Source organism: Juglans microcarpa x Juglans regia, chromosome 3S, assembly GCF_004785595.1.
Source record: "Juglans microcarpa x Juglans regia isolate MS1-56 chromosome 3S, Jm3101_v1.0, whole genome shotgun sequence".
Lineage (NCBI taxonomy): Eukaryota > Viridiplantae > Streptophyta > Magnoliopsida > Fagales > Juglandaceae > Juglans > Juglans microcarpa x Juglans regia.
Window position 1 is genome coordinate 2,777,631 of NC_054599.1, and position 19,730 is coordinate 2,797,360.

General features: G+C 36.9%; 2 protein-coding genes across 3 annotated transcripts; both read left to right on the forward strand.

Annotated features, from left to right (window-relative positions):
• The first annotated feature begins 644 nt into the window (after positions 1-644).
• LOC121257671 (ABC transporter G family member 7) lies at positions 645-13,346 on the forward strand. Of its 2 annotated transcripts, none has more exons than XM_041158807.1 (12): positions 645-1,041; positions 1,489-1,679; positions 1,797-1,947; positions 2,370-2,502; positions 3,110-3,311; positions 4,087-4,363; positions 4,790-4,921; positions 6,258-6,478; positions 11,664-11,876; positions 12,012-12,096; positions 12,703-13,003; positions 13,075-13,346. In XM_041158807.1, the coding sequence occupies exons 1-12, from the start codon at positions 757-759 to the stop codon at positions 13,083-13,085; spliced, it is 2,202 nt and encodes a 733-aa protein (XP_041014741.1). In that variant the 5' UTR covers positions 645-756; the 3' UTR covers positions 13,086-13,346. The 2 variants fall into 2 exon arrangements, with proteins under 2 accessions (XP_041014741.1, XP_041014742.1); XM_041158808.1 differs by having other exon boundaries at positions 908-1,037.
• A 1,358-nt stretch (positions 13,347-14,704) lies between these two features.
• On the forward strand, positions 14,705-15,398 carry LOC121257108. The gene has a single exon (XM_041158000.1). It carries the CDS (start codon positions 14,816-14,818, stop codon positions 15,272-15,274), a length of 459 nt encoding a protein of 152 aa, XP_041013934.1. The 5' UTR covers positions 14,705-14,815; the 3' UTR covers positions 15,275-15,398.
• Positions 15,399-19,730: the final 4,332 nt, after the last annotated feature.

Sequence of the window (19,730 nt, forward strand, 5' to 3'; positions counted from 1 at the left end):
GCAAAATTTAAGGAGCATGACACTAGCCACTTCAGCAGACAAAATAGAAAACCAAAGTGCTTGTTCCTAGGGCAGGCATTAGGGAGGTCCAACGTGCTTGGTCCAGGACGAGCACTATAAGATTAAAAGTGCTCACCCCCGAACACCATGTAGAGATAAGACAAAGTACTCGCCTCCAGGCGAGCACAATGAGCACCACAAAGTTTGCTTCCTAGACTAGCACCATGAAAACAAAGTGTACACCCACCATGTGAGTACCAAGAAGGAAAAAAGTGCTCGCCCTCAAAACAAAAATCCGATAAAGCAAAGTGCTTGCCTAGTGGACAAGTATTATGAAGTGCAAAAGCACGATAACGGGAAATGTATATGTGTATATTAAAGTATGAAATATCGAGAAGGGGTTTATAGATGAAGGGAAGAAGAGGCCCAAGAGTGAGAAATGTTAAACAACCAGGTGGTAAAATGGGCTTCCAATCAGCCCAAGCGCACCTTATCCTCAAAAGGTGGGACACGCGTCACTCATGCGCAGCTAATCCGTTGAAACATTTACAGCCGTTGGGGGATTGTTGGACTTGACTTCCGGCCACGTTAAAAAACGACACCGTCTGCTTAAACACAAAATTAAAATTATAAACAATTACTCAGCGCACATTTTCATACCTCTATGGATTACGTACTGTAAGCAACGAAGCTAAAGTGCGAGCGAGCTCAGGGACTTAACTCTGAGGAAGAGGAAAAAGGAGGAGGAGAGTGATAATGGTGGGTTTTGGCGGGAAGAAGGTGGGCCAGGTGATGACTGGACTTGGCGGTAACGGTGTAGGCCGGGTTCTGGTCGCGGTTGCGGCTGCCCTCCTGCTCCGCCTGTTTTCAGGCCCCGGTCCTGCTCTCTTGCCGGATACCGAGCCAGAAGACCGCGAAGACAACGAAGAGTTCGACGGAGATGGAGATGCTGGTGAAGCTGCGGTCCTAGGAAAAGTTTTACCGGTGACAATTCGGTGGCGGAACATCACCTGCTCCCTCTCCGATAAATCCTCCACGTTGGTAACTTCGTTTTATCTTTTTCTTCTCTTATGGATCTTTTTCATGTTTGTGGAAGACCGTATGGTTGGTGAGAAAAACGTGGCGAATGAGCCAATCGTGATGAGGCTTGATTCTTCATTTAGTTAAAGGTCGGAAAACAAATGTTGAAGCTTAGCTGATCATTCTGTAACTGTTTGGCTTAGGTCGTTTCAGCCAAACTAGAATAGAATGGTTTGATTTCAAAACCTTTGCAGCATCATCAAGACCTCTGATATTTCTTTCCACAAATAATTAAAAAAAAATTGGAATGCTGAAATATGGGATTGGATGCGGTCTGCTCCCAGTTTTAGCTTACGATATCATAGAGAATTTTTAATTGCAGTGGCTAAATTTTCACTACTGCATATTGAATTACTTGAATAATTAACCAATATTCACTACTGCATGTGACGGAATCTTAATCCTTAGGTTCGATTTCTACTACAAAACGTGAGTGGAGAGGCAAAACCAGGAAGACTGTTGGCGATAATGGGGCCATCAGGGTCAGGAAAAACAACTTTGCTCAACGTTCTGTCCGGTCAGCTGACAGCTTCGCCTCGGGTGCATTTATCAGGCCTTCTGGAGGTCAATGGAAAGCCTAGTTCAAACAAAGCTTATAAGTAATGCATGTTTGGTCAATTATTGTTTTGTTTGGAATTTTTTTTTAAATTTTGCTGGGGGTTCATTACTTATTTATATTAAAAAAAAAAAAAAAACGTTGATATTGGTATTTGCAGGTTTGCTTATGTAAGACAGGAGGATCTTTTTTTCTCGCAGCTAACTGTGCGGGAAACACTTTCTCTTGCTGCTGAGCTTCAGCTTCCTGAAATATCATCTGTGGAAGAGAGAGATGAATATGTGAACAACCTCCTATTCAAATTAGGCTTGGTGAGATTGCCTGGACTTAATTTTAATTATTTGTAAGTAATAGTTTGTATCTGAAGCAAACGTTTGGATAGTTTATGAGCACGCCACAAGTCTAGTATATGCCCTGCATTGCAGAAGCAAGATCAGGTGTAGGGCTGATTTCCGCTGAATTTTGTTTTCAGCTTCTTATGAGTAGCTGGATTTGACCTGTAGTTCACCAACTTTTGCAGTAGACATGCTAATTGAATGATAAATAGTTGTGTTTTTTATTGGAAAATCATGCCATGGAGAATACTATGCATTGATTTTCTAAGTAGTTTCTGCTTTCCCATTGAGAGTAATTGTAAATGAAAGAATTTACTCCAATCAAATATGTATAAGAAATTTGGGTTCTTGTGTAATTTTGTTTTTGCCATTGACGCTTAATTCTTTTTCTTCAAAAGGTCAATTGTGCTGATTCCCGTGTTGGTGATGCAAAAGTTCGTGGAATCAGTGGGGGTGAAAAGAAACGCTTATCTCTGGCTTGTGAACTGATTGCAAGTCCATCAGTCATATTTGCTGATGAACCGACAACTGGTAAGCATACGTATTTAAATTCTGCTCATGCAATATGCCTCACTAGCTCTCTCTTCTTACATAATGTTATGTTTCTTATGTATCAGATTAGACGCTTTAGCTGGCATGTAAACATACTTGATAAAAAATAAAATGACTAATGTTCATGTTTATATCAATGAATTACTTATTACCTATAAAAAAAAATGTTTATATTTGACTATGGTTATGGTTAGTAGTGATTCTCTAACTTTTCCATTTGCCAGACATGAAGATGAAAAATAGTACCTCTGAATGAGAGAGACGTTTTTTTCTTATTTTTTTTCTCTAGAATGATATAGTGTAAATTTGAGTAGTGCAATGCAAGGTAGAGAATTATATAATGAGTTCTATCCATGGTAGTGACCACTTATAGCCTATAACCTACGATCTCTTATGTAAATAGGTAAATTCTCTTTGGGATACACACATGATATGAGAAGTCTCAATTTGTAAATCATGATGTTCAAAGAGCTTTACTATTGTATCCATCAGAAACTACAAGCTAGCACATCAGTCCTTATTTCGATTATTAAACAAAACAAAGTCCTGTTTCTCTTATTCACAAAATTACTTGTGTTTCCTTTAGGTCTTGATGCTTTCCAGGCAGAGAAAGTGATGGAAACTCTTCGACAACTAGCGCTAGATGGACATACTGTAATCTGCTCCATTCATCAGCCTAGGGGGTCTGTGTATGGTAAATTTGACGACATTGTGTTGCTAACAGATGGTGCTCTTGTTTATGCTGGTCCTGCACATGAAGAACCACTGAAATACTTCTCTAAATTTGGGTAGTTAGCTGAACTTTGTTAACTTTATATTCATTGTTCTGTTCCCTGGATGTTTTTTATGGTTCCTTCTATGTTTCATGTGGCTAATAATTTCATCTCTACATCAAGTTCTAACCTTGGTTTCTCAATGACATGATGTTATGAACCCATCCCATCAATGGCACGAGACACATAAACTCTCCCTTAATGTTTTGTTCCATAGACAAAATACTGGCATGTTTGACTTTTCTTGATAATGTCAGTTGTGTTTGGGGCTACTCAACCGTGCAATGAATAATGGCTATTAGCCACATGAAACAGTGAGGGAACATAGTCGATTCAATCTATTGGTTGGCTTAATACAGAGGTCTTACATAGCCTTTTGAGATTTTGGTTCCACACATAAAAATTTCTCTTTTGATTTTTTTGATTTTTTTATAAGAATAAAGTTTTACTAAAGCAAGAACTATGCCTAGCCCAAGTACACAGGAAGTATACAACTGACCTAGTTACAATTAGGAGCTAGAGATGGATAAAGTTTTCTTTTGATTAATATTAATTGATCTTCAATTTCAATATATTTTTTAACACCCATATGTTGCTGTGGTGTTTGCCTCTTCAACTTCTCTCTTATTCCCAAAAAGGAAGAAGAAAAACGCCCCCGCCGGGGGGGGTAGTGATTGAGAAGAAAAAGTGTTTCCGATGGTGCATCTAGATGGCATTTAATCAATGGTTTGTGAATCTCTAACATAATGAGTGATGACTTCTGAAAGTTTGATGATGGTTGATTCAACAGGCACCATTGTCCAGATCATGTTAATCCTGCTGAATTCCTAGCCGATCTCATATCCATTGACTACAGTTCTGCTGAGGGTGTCTCTTCTTCTCAGAAAAGGATAGATGGTCTTGTTGAGTCATTCTCACAACAATCATCAACAATTCTTTATGCTACACCAATCACCAAATGGGAAATCTCCAAAAGCAGCCCAAAGTTCAGCAAGAAAATTGTAATCAAGAGGAAGGGAGGTTGGTTGAGGCAGTTCTGGTTGCTTCTTAAGCGTGCATGGATGCAGGTTAGTCTTTCTACTAATATCTATTATGCAGGTATCTGTTTATGTATTGCTCAGATGAAAGCGACAGATAGGGATCTGGATATATGTTTTAGTTCCATCCACCAACACTAAATTGAGGAGATATATTCTTGCAGTTATTCTCAATCAATGAGACAAGGCATGAATTACTATGATGACATTGTATTGATTCACTGTTATGTACTTTATTTTTATATTGTTTTATAGACCTATCCTTTAACAAGTCAGGCAAAGTCTCTGACAACTTTATAGACCTATCCTTTATATCTTCAATTACTCAAATATTTTGCACTGGACCTACAATTAGAGAGATGCATATTTGGTTTTATGATGAGTTAGGTTGTTCCCATGTGAATGAAACTTCAGCTCTAGGTTCTATTTGATTGATGCTTTTCAATGGCTGACTAGGCTTCTCGTGATGGACCGACAAATAAAGTGCGGGCAAGAATGTCAATTGCATCAGCAATCATATTTGGATCAGTTTTCTGGAGAATGTCAAGATCTCAGACATCGATACAAGACAGAATGGGATTGCTTCAGGTGTGGAATGTTCTCAATACCCTTGGAATTCCCTGCTCCTTTTTGTGATTTATTTTGCTGCAAGCTTACACAAGTAATTGTGCTGTATTTGGTCACCTTGCTATTTGGTAGCTACTCCGATGAGTGTGATTTGGCAGAGCCTTGGAACTATTTTCAACTGCAGTGCTTCCTATTGTTGCATAATTGGTGACATTATTCTGTTCTATGGTATGCTTGGCTGACATTCCATGCTGCGTCTCCCTTTCAGCTGTCTTTTAGTTTCCCCATCTTATGGTATTGCCAAAGTTTCCCAGAATTGCTTTAAGGGTTTGTTTGGGAATGGAATCTCATCTCATCTCAAAAATTTTCATAATTTCATTCCCAAACATCACTCAAACACAAACACTTTTCAATTTAAAATCATCAACCTTTTCATCTAATGATTACCTAATCATTACAATTTTCCCAAACTTTCAAACAAAACACAAAAAGTAATACAATTTTCTCAAACTTCAAAACAAAAATAATATTAAAAGATTATATTCTAACAATATTTTAACTTTATAATATTTTTATTCAAATTTTTCTCTCTCCTTTCCCAAAACTCAATAAAACATCTTAACTTAAACTTCACTATTATTTACAAACCATTTTACTACTATTCTCATAATTCTCATCTCATCTCATTCCCAAAGCATCCTTTAATTTGAAATAAGTGGTAAAAAGTTTGAATCAGAAAACCTAGAAGGGTAAAAAGAGCGTTACCTGAAGATATCAACCATAGTTCAACCATGTTGATAAAAAATTTTACTTGCATATTGTCAAATAATGTCAACTCATAAACAAAAAGAGGTTATACACTTCCCAATGGCATCTCTTGAATCTATGAATTTTCTGCTTTGGAGATGTCACTTGCTAGATCATACTATGAAGTGATTCGTATGCGTGATAATCGTTTGCATGTGTTTGTTGGTGGAATGCAGAGTGGTAACACCATCTTTCAAAATACTCTATGTTGAAGTACACGGTGAACAAAAAAAGAACATATCGGAGCTCTCTGATCATAGATATATTAGCCAGCTGTATTCCATAGACTCGGCTAATTCAACAATTTCAGAAAACCATGACTAAGTTTTTTCAAGTGTATTTAGGAATTATCACACTTCTGTACTTTCTTTGATACCCTTTCATGTCCATAAACCTCCTAATTCTCCTGCAGCTCATCCGTTGTTGAAAATTCAATCATGTGATGCTGTCATACTAAAAGTCAGAAACTTCTCCCATAAGCCTGCATGTCCATTTTCTTAAATGGCAATATTTCTTGGTTAATTCAAACGTACTTTTCATTGTTTCTTAGGTTACAGCAATAAACACTGCGATGGCTGCTCTTACAAAGACTGTGGGCGTCTTTCCCAAGGAACGTGCAATAGTAGAGAGAGAGCGTGCAAAGGGATCTTACAAGTTAGGACCCTATTTGCTTTCTAAATTGTTGGCTGAGATTCCTGTTGGAGCTGCATTTCCTTTGATATTTGGTGCTGTTTTGTATCCCATGGCTCGTCTTCATCCAGGGTTGGCCAGGTGAGTATGATAAATCTACCAACTGACATAAGATGTTGTTTTGCATTGTCCGCATTATTCTATAAACCAAGTGTGGGTAAACATGTATTTCAGTATTAAGTCTACCTTTTTGGTTTTCAGACACAAGGTGCAATTCTTCAATCTCAACAATAATGTGGGTAAACATTTTCATGATAGTTTGAGTTTTTCTTTAAAATGATCAGAAATGACTGGAAATAGACATGCATCCAACCTCTATGGAAGACAGAGACGGAAAAAGGGGTGGGGGTGGGCTTGGGTTTGGGTGATGGGCTAAGCGAAGGCGATAGGGGGCCTTGCGTGCTACCAACAAACTTGGGTGTTGGCGTGGGCGTGGGCTCATTGCATACTAGACCTAGAGTGGGCGTGGGCTCGTACACTGGAACCAGCGTCACTAATGGGCACTAGCAGACGGTCCATGGGGTTGGGCTCAAGCCCGTGAGCCAGTTTGGTGAAGCCCGTGTGGAGAATTAGGCCGAAGGCCAAAGGATGACCATGGGCCCTCGTCCGACGGGAGGCTCGTATCCTCGCCGATAAAAGCACCGTCGACCGTGCGACGAGCTGAGGAGTCTTCATCGGAGATGCTGATGGTGAAGGCAACAGTAGGAGAGGTGTTGACAGAGGCCCCTACCATGGTACCTGACGGCTCTTCCGAGCCAAATAACGCCGATGAGGGCTTGGGTGCTGGATCTTCGGCGCATCTAAGCCAGACAACGCCGACGAGCGACGAGGATGAGGAGGCAGCTGCCACCCCTCCGACGACGGCATCCTCTCCGGTGAAGGTTACGCAGCAAATGGAAGATACGGATGTTAACCGAGACATTTTTCTAGAGGAAAAAAGGGACGTGGGTGCAGATGTAGGGTCTTCTTAGAGCCTCATACCGATACAAGGTCCTTCAGAATGAGAATATGGGAATTTTTCTGTGGCGGGTGAGCTAAGGACGCCGATAGCCTCGCAGCGGCTCAACAGGGAGGGGGAACCCTTTCCTCTAAACTGTATGCTTCCAGAGCAGTTTAATGCTTCAAATTGGGTTCTACAGAAGGTAAAAGAAATTCAGTATTGTGTAGGGATTGAGTGTGAAGGTTTTTAGGAGCAATTTATGGCACTGCTTACAGCCATTGAAGCTGGTCATCCTAAAAAATCAGTTTCTTAAAAACAGAGGGAGTTAAAGAAGCTAATGTGGTCTCTTAATTTTGAGGGAAGTGCAAGTCGTGAGAGATCTAAACGGAAGGGTATAACACCCGTTCTATGAAGCCTAAAATTGTTTCTTGGAATGTCTAGGGCTTAACAAGGCAAATAAACGTATTCGTATAAAAAATTTGCTTTGTGAATAGAGGGCAGATATCATATGCTTACAGGAAACTAAATTGAAATATGTTACAAGAAGAATTGTTAGAAGTATTTGGAGATGTACATATGTGGATTGGGCTTATCTTGTAGCTGATGGGGCTTCAGGGGGTGTATTAGTGATGTGAGATAGAAGAGTGGTGGAGAGAATGGAGGGACTTTATAGGGGAGTACATAGTGGCAGTTTCTTTTAGAAGTGTGGAAGATAACTTTATGTGGGCCTTTGCTGATATTTACGGGCCAAATTTAGACAGCAATAGAACTATGTTATGGGAAGAATTAGCTGGAGTATTTAGCTGGTGGGAATTACCATAGTGTATAGGTGGTGACTTCAATGTTATAAGATTTTCAAGTGAATGCTCAGGAGATAGTAGAATACGACCAGCAATGAGAGAATTTTCAAAATTTATTTTTGACTTGAATATGGTGGACATCTCTCTCATGGGAGGGGCATTCACGTGGTCAAATAATCATACGTGGTCTAGATTGGACAGATTTTTAGTATCCTCAGATTAAGAAGCTCAGTATCCGGAAGTATGTCAAAGGAGGTTGTCTCGTCTGTGCTCGGATCATTTTCCAATTTTGCTTGATTGTGGTGGTATCCAAGGAGGGCGTCGGTATTTTAAATTCAAAAATATGTGGCTGAAGACTGAAGGTTTTGTGGATAGGATTCGGCAATGTTGGTCCTCGTATCAGTTTGATGGAACCCCTAGTTTCATTCTTGCAGGTAAACTGAAAGCTTTAAAAAATGATTTGAAGATTTGGAACACACTCTTTTGGCAATATAGGGGAATGAAAGAAGTCCATATTGGAAGAGCTTCAAGAGCTAGTGAGGACACAGGAGAGCCGGGTTCTTTCCTTGGAAGAAATTTCTCGAAAGTCAAAGGTGGTTACTGAATTAGAAAGGGTTATCTTGCTGGAAGAGATTTCGTGGCGCCAAAAATCTAGAGCTTTGTGGTTGAAAGAGGGGGATCGATGTACAAAATTTTTTCACAGAATGGCCAATTCTCACAGGAGAAAAAATACTATAGAAATGCTGAATATAGAGGGTGCAACATGTACCGAGGCCTCTGTAATTAGAGATCATGTTGTTAGCTTTTTTGAACATTTGCTTACAAACCAAAGGGGGTGGCCGCTCAAGATCAATGGTTTGGCTTTTGATTCTATTGACCCACAGGATGTCTTGAGGTTGGAGAGGCCTTTCAAGGAGATGGAGGTTCATGATGTGGTGAGGAAAATGGTCAAAGACAAAGCACTTGGGCCGGACGGTTTTTCTATGGGATTTTTCCAAACTTGTTGGGAAGTGGTGAAGGAGGACTTGATGAAGGTGTTTCGGGAACTGTTCATGGCTGGAAAATTTGAAAAAAGCCTTAACGCCACATTCATAACACTAATTCCTAAGAAGATTGGAGCATCGAATGTCAAAGATTTTCGGCCCATTAGTCTTGTTAGTGGGGTGTATAAAATCATCTTTAGGATGCTTGCAAACCGTTTAGGGGAGGTGTTGTGGGACTATAATACGGAACCTGAAGCTCTATGGAAGTCGGTGATTGATTATAAATATGGAAGTGTGTGGGGGGTTGTTGTAGCAGAGAGGTAAATGGGCTCACAGAATGGGGACTTGGAAGCATATTAGTCGGGGGTAGGAGGTGATTGTTCTTCATACTAGACTTGTGTTGGGAGATAGTTCTAAAATAAAATTCTGGAGCGACATATGGTGTGAAAATAATACACTAAAAGATTTATTCCCCTCAATATTCAGGATTGCATGTGAGAAAGAAGTGGCTGATTTTATGGTGATAGCTAGAGATCAAATACAGTGGAACATCGTCTTTAGCAGGGTGGCTCAAGACTGGGAAGTTGGTAGCTTTGAGGAGTTCTTCAGACTTTTGTATTCTGTGAGACTGAGCATCCAAGGAAATGACAAGTTGTGGTGGGTATCGGCTGGTAAAGACACATTCTCAGTTCGATCGTTCTATAAGTCTCTCACGTAGGTGCAGAACACTCATTTTCCATGGAAGAGGATCTGGCAGAATAAGGCGCCTCCCAAAGCAACTTTCTTTGCATGGACAGCTTCACTTGGAAAGATCTTGATGATGGATAATCTAAAAAGACGTGGGGTGATCATAATAGATCGGTGTTGCATGTGCAAGAAGAGTGGTGAAACTGTGGGTCATCTTCTACTGCATTGTGATGTTGCTAAAGCGCTATGGGTTGAGGTGTTCAGCCGATTAGAGTTTGCTTGGGTTATGCCCGCCACAGTGGAGGCACTCTTGGCTTGTTGGACAAATCTACGAGGTATTCCACAAATCAAAGCCGTGTGGAAGATGCTTCCTTTTTGTATTCTATGGTACTTATAGCAGGAGCGAAATGACAGGATGTTCGAAGACAATGAGAGATCTTTTGAGGATCTTAGATCTTTTTTTGTTAGAATGTTATTCATATGATCCATAGCTATAGATTTTAATGGTTAAGACCTAAATGAATTTCTTGTTTCCTTTCCTTCATCCTAGATAAGTGTTTTCCTCTTGTATATCATCTTGTGTACGTTGGACTATGCCTATTCTATTAATACAATTGTTTACTTAAAAAAAAATAAATAAATAAGGACTCCCAATAATGCAATGATTGCTTTGAAAGCATGGTTTAAATGGTATAGAAAATAGTTCCTCCAAATATATTCCAAAATAGTATTTTTTTTTTTTTTTTTTTTTTTTTTTTTTTTTTTTTTTTTTTTTTTTTTTTTTATAACTGTGGGTGTCCAGGCCAACTTGCATGCACCTCAACTAATCCCATGAGGCCCTGAAGTTAACGACCAGGCAAACCTCCAATGGCCCTAAAGGGACTCGAACTGGTGACCATTGGGAAGCAAACCCAAGGCCGGACCAGCTGAGCTACCTCTTAGGGTTAGAATAGATTGATGACTATATTAAGTGGATATGCCATTTAGTTCTTTTGCAAAATTCATAAACAGCTGCTTGATGGAAAAGATATAAAAATGTCTGGAAAGACTAGGAATGGCTCCCACTTTCTTCGTTTCCATTATTCTCCCCCCTAGGTGGGAAGGTTAGGTGAGTGAGGAGTGAAATTGAAGGTGAAGACACTGCTTCATCCCTGAGCACAAGGAGACTCGAAGCCATTCTGCAAGTTAGCAACAACATATATTGTTCTCTATTTGTGGCCCTACAGATTGATATATTCCCCTCCATCTGCCTGAAATACAAAGTGTCTTACATCTGGGCCTGATAAATTTCTCAAGCTGTTACAACTTAAGTATTGACTACATTATCAGGGTAAAAGGTCAGGTTGCTTCACTCAAGTGTAGGACCTAGGAAAGAGTTTTAAAATGAGTCGTTGGGAAGCTGTTTAGTTGCAGTTCCCATCTCCCATGCATTGCCGCTTGTAGTGTAAGGTAGCTTTAAGGAAAGAGTTAATGAGGCATACGTTTTTCCATGTCTTTAGGTTGTGGGGGACTGTAGGCAGATTTGCTTATATGAGCAGAAAGGTAATACTTAGTTCTTGGGATATGAAAGTTGAGGCTTGGGTCTAGGAGGCCTAGATGTTTCATCATGTGAAAGCATCGCTAAAAGACCCATAAGAGATGTAAACAAATAAGATGTATTAGAATTGAAGTTTATAAAGGCTTGACCTGTCCATTACAGTATTTGCTGAATTGATAAAGGTGTCTCTGTCTCTTATTAAGACCTCTAAGTAGACACTCTATATAGTTCACTAGCTGCATACTTCTTTCTTTACTGTTTGATCTTTGTGAACTCTATATCTATTTCAAGTTACTGACTCACAACTCTTAACATCTAGGTTTGGGAAGTTTTGTGGAATCGTGACTGTGGAATCGTTTGCTGCATCTGCCATGGGTCTCACGGTTGGGGCAATGGTCCCAACCACTGAAGCAGCTATGGCAGTTGGGCCATCTCTTATGACGGTTTTTCTTGTGTTTGGAGGTTATTATGTCAATGCTGACAACACACCAATAATATTTCGTTGGATTCCTCGCGTTTCTCTTATAAGATGGTAATATATCGTTATTTTCCAGGTTTAAAAAAGGAGCATTATGTATACAAAATTTGAATTTTTATAGTAGGTATTAAGGTCGAATATGTTCATATTTTCTTATTGATGACCCCTCTATTCATCTTGCACTTTCAGGGCCTTTCAAGGGCTTTGCATCAATGAGTTTAGTGGCCTTCAGTTTGACCATCAGAATTCTTTTGATATTCAAAGTGGAGAACAGGTAAGGGGGTGCACATAATATTGTGCTGTTATAACTTGTAATGAAATAGATGTCCTGTCCTTAAGAGAACAGAACACTCATGTAACAATGTGTGCCCTATATTGAAAATAGTGCAGCTATTTGCATCGTGTATAACTAAACTTTCATACATCTTCCAACCTTAGCACATATTGCAAGATACCAGATGAAAAAAATTGGAAAAAAGTCACCTGGGAATAAGTACAGAGCTGAATCTTGGGAAATTGGAACATGACCATTGCAGTACTGGGTTTAATTTTGTAGTTTAAATTATTCTGAAATTAGATGAGCCAATGAAGATTCGTGTTAAATCTTCATTGGCTCATCTTCACAGCGTTCTTTACATTAGAATTTATGAGTTTTTGTTTTGAAATTTTTGTTGGGGGGTGAGTATTCAAGGACCTGAAATCTATTTCAAATCCATTTCAGAAACATGCGCGTATAAGTCAATTGTACCTATTAAATGATCTATTAGTATGGTGGTAAAATATAATCAACCGGCCAAAACAATTATTTCTTGCTATACTTTGTTTTCTTTATTGTGTTAGATACATTGTGTAGTAGAATAAGTTCCTTTGCATTTTGCAGGCACTGGAGCGGCTCTCCTTTGGAGGTAGTAGCATTAAGGAGACAGTTATCGCTCAGAGTAGGATACTCTTATTTTGGTATTGCACCACTTACCTTCTCCTCGAGAAAAACAGGCCTAAATACCAGCGGCTTGAACTGCCCCCTCCTGACCAAATCCAACCAGAGCCACAGCTCGAGCCTCTTGATACCGAGCTAGTCCAAAAAAACAGCCCACTCGAACCTTCTTTGCTCAAACAGGTCGAATCAAACCCGAAGCTTGAATCACCTTCAATTGACCAAGTCCGACCATTTATCCTAGAAGGTTTGTAGTTACTTGGGTATTAATAATGTCGTTATTAGATGTACAACTATTCATTGATTTATCTCATACAGGTGCTAAATAAAGAAGATGTCTTTGCAATAAAGGAGAGCCTCGTGAATTTCATGAGCTAATGACCTGTTTTATAGTACTTTTGGAAACATTCATGTCTTGATTGTGGATGCTTTCTCATTGGCTTGGGAAGTTCTTCTAGAATGAATGGTACATGTAAAGGCTCATAATTCCAATCTTAACGTCTCGCCCTAAGCATTACGGCCGAGAGGAAAAGGTACTTAAAACTATTGGCCATCGGTATTCAGGACCTAATGTAGGTTTTATATGCTTCTTATCTTGTTGAGCAAAGGTCAAACATATATATATATATATATATATATATATATTATTTAGGAGAATCATACAAATGCACGTTAAGGGCCGCTTTAAAATTAGAATAACATCATCGGTCTCATTGTTAGAGGATACAGCACATAAATTCAATACAAAAATTAATGGTTAGGATTGAGAGATTTGACCCCTTTAATTAGACGGTTCGAATTAAATTGATTCATAGATGATCCAAAAATAATACTTTACACATCTTAAAATTAAATGTGACGAATAAACTCAAAACAAATCTTGTCCCAACTTGCAAATGTAATTGAAATTCAGCAGACAGACGGCTTGACTATTTAATTAAATTAGCAATTAGAATGACTATTTATAATAACAATAAATTCATTTTAATAGGAACGGTCATTTTACAAAAATAATTGATTAAAAATAAACACATGATAAGAAAATGGAAGCAATCCCACGTTGTAAAGTCTCTCTCCCCCTTCCATTCATTCACCACTTCCATAATTTGTTCCGATCTCTGACACCAATCCCACTATTTCTTCCAAGAAAATGGAAGACGGCCGCTGACATAAGAAAATTAATGCAATAATATAATAGCAACGATACCGCCATTCAGGGTCCTAATAAATATAAACAAACGCCGCCCCGCCCTTCCTAGAGTCAGGAAGACTTCTACTTCAAACTAACAACAACAATAATAATAATATACAATTAAAACAATCAGAACAACAACATTAATATATAATTTAATATATATATATATATATATAAAACAAATCCTGAACATAGTCGGGTCGGATCAAATCCAAATATATCAAAATTCTTTCACCCATAACATCTTCTTGTTGAGTCGAGTTATCAATAAAGCCGTCACAAAACAGAATCAAACTCCACACAAAGATGTCCAACACGTCACCCGTTTCATAGTTGCCAGGTGAGGTGACACCTTCCCCGTTAATCAAAGAGAAATTATTTGTACTTACAAATAAACAAATTTCAAACAAGCTCTTACAAAATAAAAGATCACACTTTTAAAAATGTATAAAAAAAATTATTTTTTATTAGTGGGACTAACATTTTATAAAAAGTTTGTATGAACTAATTGTGATCTATTACTCTTAATCAAATAGCTAGCCAGTTACTTTACGTGCACGCTAAAAGTTCAGCTGTGGCTGGTTATTGATCATACGGTTTTGAATCATTCCTTGTTAGTTGTTGCCTAATTAAGTTATTTGTTCAATCACATGTCCTATTATTCTTTTCTTTTCTTTTTCTTTTTGAATAATTCTCTTTTCTTATATCTATACGGAAAAGTGTATATATATATATATATATATATATATATATTTATATGTATATAAATATGTATATCATATATAGCTCCTAGCCAAGCCGGGATATATCCACAATTCGTTCTTGAGAATCAGTACTGTTATTTTCTTACTTCTACAGCAAGCAATGGTGTCGACTTCTATTCTTTCTTCATCTGTTCTCTCTTTTCACCCATTTCCGGGTAGTAGCTCCAAACATGGCCTCCATGATCCAAAGAGAGCATCCAGAACTAGAATTTTTGCTTCAAGAAAAGAAGCCCACGACCAAAACTACAGCAGCCGAATGGTGGACGAAAACATGATTGTTCTTCGGAAGCGAATCCACGAGATGAAGATGGTGGAGAGGAACCACGAGCCACCGTCGGATTGGATGGATTGGGAGAAGCGAATTTACACCAGCTACGATTCGTTTATATGCGGAGTGATGGGCTTCTTGCAATCCCAGATGATGAATAGCAGGCCAAGCTTGACTTTGGGAATGTTGGTTTTAATCATTCTCAGTGTGCCAACTTCGGCAGCTGTGGTTTTCTTTCATCTGATGGAGATTATTCCCAAGGGTACCTTGGCTGGGATTCACCACATTTAGTAATAAATTAGCTAGTGTTGGAGTTAGTGCATGCACCAGAATTTATATATTCTGTATGCATGTTAATTTAAATGTATGATCATCAGACAACGTAGCATATATCATGCATGATTGATTTGGTTAATTTCTTCTTCTCTTTCCCCTTTTGACTTCTTTTAAATGATGAATATTTGATCTTTTAATTACTATATACATGTGGCCAAGTACTGTTTGTTGAGTTATTTAACCAATAAATAATGAATACTTGCTTGCAGTACACAACTACTTCCGATCGATCGAGTTGATGGACGATCGATAGCATATGATTGAGGTTTTCTTTTTTCCTGAATATATTGCCTTGTCAATATGATGAGTAGGCCAGCCAGTGAGTAATATTAAAAGAGAAATGAGTTTTGAAATGGACGTAGCTTAAAGGAATGCTTGCAAAATGATTGGATGAACTGGGAAATTTATGCATGCAAATCAAAGCAAATAATTATGACAAAAGAAGTGAGTCATGTAGAGTTGTTATGATCTCTCTCTCTCTCTCTCTCTCTCTCTCTCTCTCTCTCTATATATATATATATATAATGGTTATCTCACAGTACGGCCATTTACCTTCTACGTTCCTATATATAGGGTCACAATATGTGTAAAATCTGTACTGTTCTAAGATGTATCATCTCCGTTATGCACCACAAAACATTCTGAAGTCTGTCTGGCCTGTGTATTAATATATATAATGTCCGGTGCGCGAAACTTGAACAGCTAGCCTGCCCGGCCTTGTGTAAATCAACGGAAGTACTCATGATTAATGAAGTTGGAAGGTAATTCAAAACAAACGAGTATTACGATGTCCATGAACAGAGACTATTATTGGACATTAGGATCGATATTTCTTCCATTAAATATTGAAGAGTATCGAAACAGACTTTGAAAACTTGATGCAGGGCGGAAACAGCTAGCTGATCGATCCATGCATGCACAATTCGTGAATTTATAAAAAAAAAATGGCAAATACGAACTTTGAAGGTTCCGAGGAATGGAGAGACAACAACCCAAAAACAAAAAGAGGAAAGGAATTCAGAAAATAAAAAGTCTGATGGTCTTTTCACCAGTACTAAACTCGTGATCAACGACCCAACAAGTGGAAGCAACTCTTGCAGCAACATATCTGAACTAGTCAAAGCTTCACAGCTATGCGAAACATCCTCAAAAACAGCTGCACCTCCTTGCATTGCTGTACGTACGTAGTCCAATACTTCAGAGATCGAAACAAAAATAAATAAAAAAAAAAATCGTAAAACAGCTGCATCTCCTTGCTGTGCTGTAGCCTGTAGACCATTACATGATCTGAGATCAGACAAAAAAAAAAAACTGTTAGAACTATGTTCACCTCAACTCCATATCAAAACGTCTTATGTATCTTTTAGTTTTGAGTTATTCATGATTAACATCCTATAAATGAGTGTTGATGCATGTTAAATTTTCTCGTATGAGTTTCGTTTTCTTTTGAAAATTATGCAAACATGATTCTGATAATCACACATAGCATAATACAAATAAGTAATTGGAAAGATTGCTGTAATTAGTTTTATACCACGTTACTAATCTATAATGTAAAGAATACCAAACGTATCCGGAAGGAACACAGATTACGTTTGAAAGTTAAACTGATCCTCTCAACTATTCTTACAATTTTTTTAAATTTTAACATAAAATATAATAAAAAAATTTAATATTTTTAAATCTCAAAATAATAATAATATTAAAAAATAATATTTTCTCAACTCAACTCGACTTCACTTCTTAAGTTAACTTAACTCGGTCAACGTCTAAACGCAGCGTAAATAAAAATAAAGGAGCTAACCCATCCTGAAAGCTCAAAACTACTGTTTCAAATGCAAGCTACTTATTGTGATGAATTATACACTTCATGATCTACAACTACAAGGGTGAAGGTTATGAAACTAAAGGGAGCTCCCTTCAGTCCAAGACGTGACAGCTGCAAGTGAACACAGCTCCTGCATCGTTGAATCAAAAACACACCTTCCTTATACATTTTGATGAGTTTATGAACCAACGAGTCAGCAGCTGAGTATCAGCCCCTCGAACTGCCTCGGACTGGACTGAAGAGAGCTCCTTCTCCCATAACCTGAAACTAACTCTCTCTCTTATTTTATTTACCAATGCAAGCAGAAGCTTGATCAAGCTTGCTGCTTGCATGACTGCACAAACAAGGGGAACAATATTATCTGCTGCGAAGAGGAAAAATGAAGTTCTGCCCTGAGGATCAAGAGGAAAAATGAAGGGGTTCCTAGGAATGCGGAGGAGGCAAGTGGCCTATATATGGGAAGAAAGTGAACGCCGACATGCAAATCTAGATGCAGCCTGAGATGGAGATATGTTCGTGGCATCATGTAAATCATATGTTTTTTGAATATACGAACTATCTGCTCGTGTCCTTCAACTTAAAGTTGACAACTCTACATTTTTCGTACTCTGCTAATATCTTATCATACAGCTGGATGGCTCGTACATCCGATATTTAGCGCGATATATATATATATATATATATATATATATATACACTCAATTCTATCAACGTTTACCCTAGTGGAGTGGTAGTGGATTTTTTTCTTTTTATTATTTGATTTTAATTTGTTAGATTTTTCTCCCTTGTCATTCTTTTCTCTTTAAGGAACGTGGCTTAAGAAAAATTATTTACGTCAATTGCTGTAGCTGCAGCGTACAGTATTGAGGAAGAAAAAAAACATCATATAAAGTATGGGAGAGTGCGACTGATGTATAATCGTGCTCGTGGCTCAAACAATCCTAGACTTGATTAACACAATGTTCATCATCTGGAGAAGACATGAACTAGGGTCTACTAGGTTCAGGCTAAAAAGGAAAAGCTCAACTAAAGCTATAAGAGCATCTTTGTTGACTTGGCTAAAGTTAAAAGACGGCTAAAATTTAGATAATTTGTGTAAAAAAACTTCATATTGGATTGGACATCTCTAAAACAATTTAGATTTCAACTACAGTGCTTTATCAAATATAGCTATCTACAATTACTTCATCAAACATTAAGATATTAATTTATCACTCCAAGCAAACAAATTAAATTAATTAGAATATAATTAACATTTAACATTTTGAATATAATTATTATTAGCATTTAATAATACTTTTTTAATATTAATTTAATTAGAATATAATTATTATTACCATTTAATTGGTAGAATTACCAAATGTGATAAAAATAAAATTAATTAATTAATTATTAAAATAATAATATTTTATTATTATATAGAGAGTAAATAGATAATCCAATGTGAGGATTGAATTTAAATAAAATAAACAAATATAAATTTATGTAATATTAGCTAAAATTTGAAAATACTCATTTTTAAGTAATAGCATAACAACCCAATATTAGACAACTGAATACTCATTGGCAAACTGTGTTAATAGCCTTTTCCTCACATTATCTATAATATGCAAGATAATCAAATCATGATGAGTAGAATCCTAAAGCTTATTAGATTGGAGCTATCAATATTACTATTATATTTCAGCATATACAATAATTATTTTAATTATTGCAAGCATGGCTTAACTTCACAATACCGGCCCTCGATGAATAGAAATAACATATAAAATAAATATTTTCAACAACAACTTTGTATGAGGTTAAATATATAATAACCTGGATAGAAAAATAATGAAATATATTTCAATGCAATTATATATATATATATATATATATATTTATAAAATAATACGAATACAACTCTTTTCACAATCTTTTACACAATTATGTTTTAAGTTGAGGTATTTTTATAAAATAACTTATAAAAATAATATCATTTTATAGAAATATTTTCAATTTAAAAAAAATTAATTGTAAAAAGTGTTGTACGTGTATCTTTACTATCTATATATGTAGGGATATAATTGATATTTACGCTCATAGAGTGCACAAATTTCGTACATTCTATTTGAAAAAAAAAAAATGGATAAATTTAATACCTACATAAAAATTACTTTTTAATGGTGAACTACACCTTTTTTAAAATGAATGCTCAAGAATTACACGTCTTAAAACTTTATCTAGCGAGTAAATATATATATATATGTGTGTAATTCTATTTGAAAGTCTTTACAGTATATACATTAATCCACGTGACATAATTTAATTTGTAAAATAATTTTGAAATTTAAATCTTACATATTAAATTATCATGACATGTGTAAATGGTGTAAATGTTGAAATTTAAAAAATAGTTGTAGTAAAGGCTGTAAAAGGAGTAGTATGTCTATCATTTTCCAAAATATTTTCCAACAGTACTACTCATATATATATATCACTACAAAAAAATTACTTATTTGTAACCAGTTATTTTCTATTAAAAATGATTATTTCTTGTAAAAAATAATCTATTTTTATCATAAATAGTCATTATTATTACAA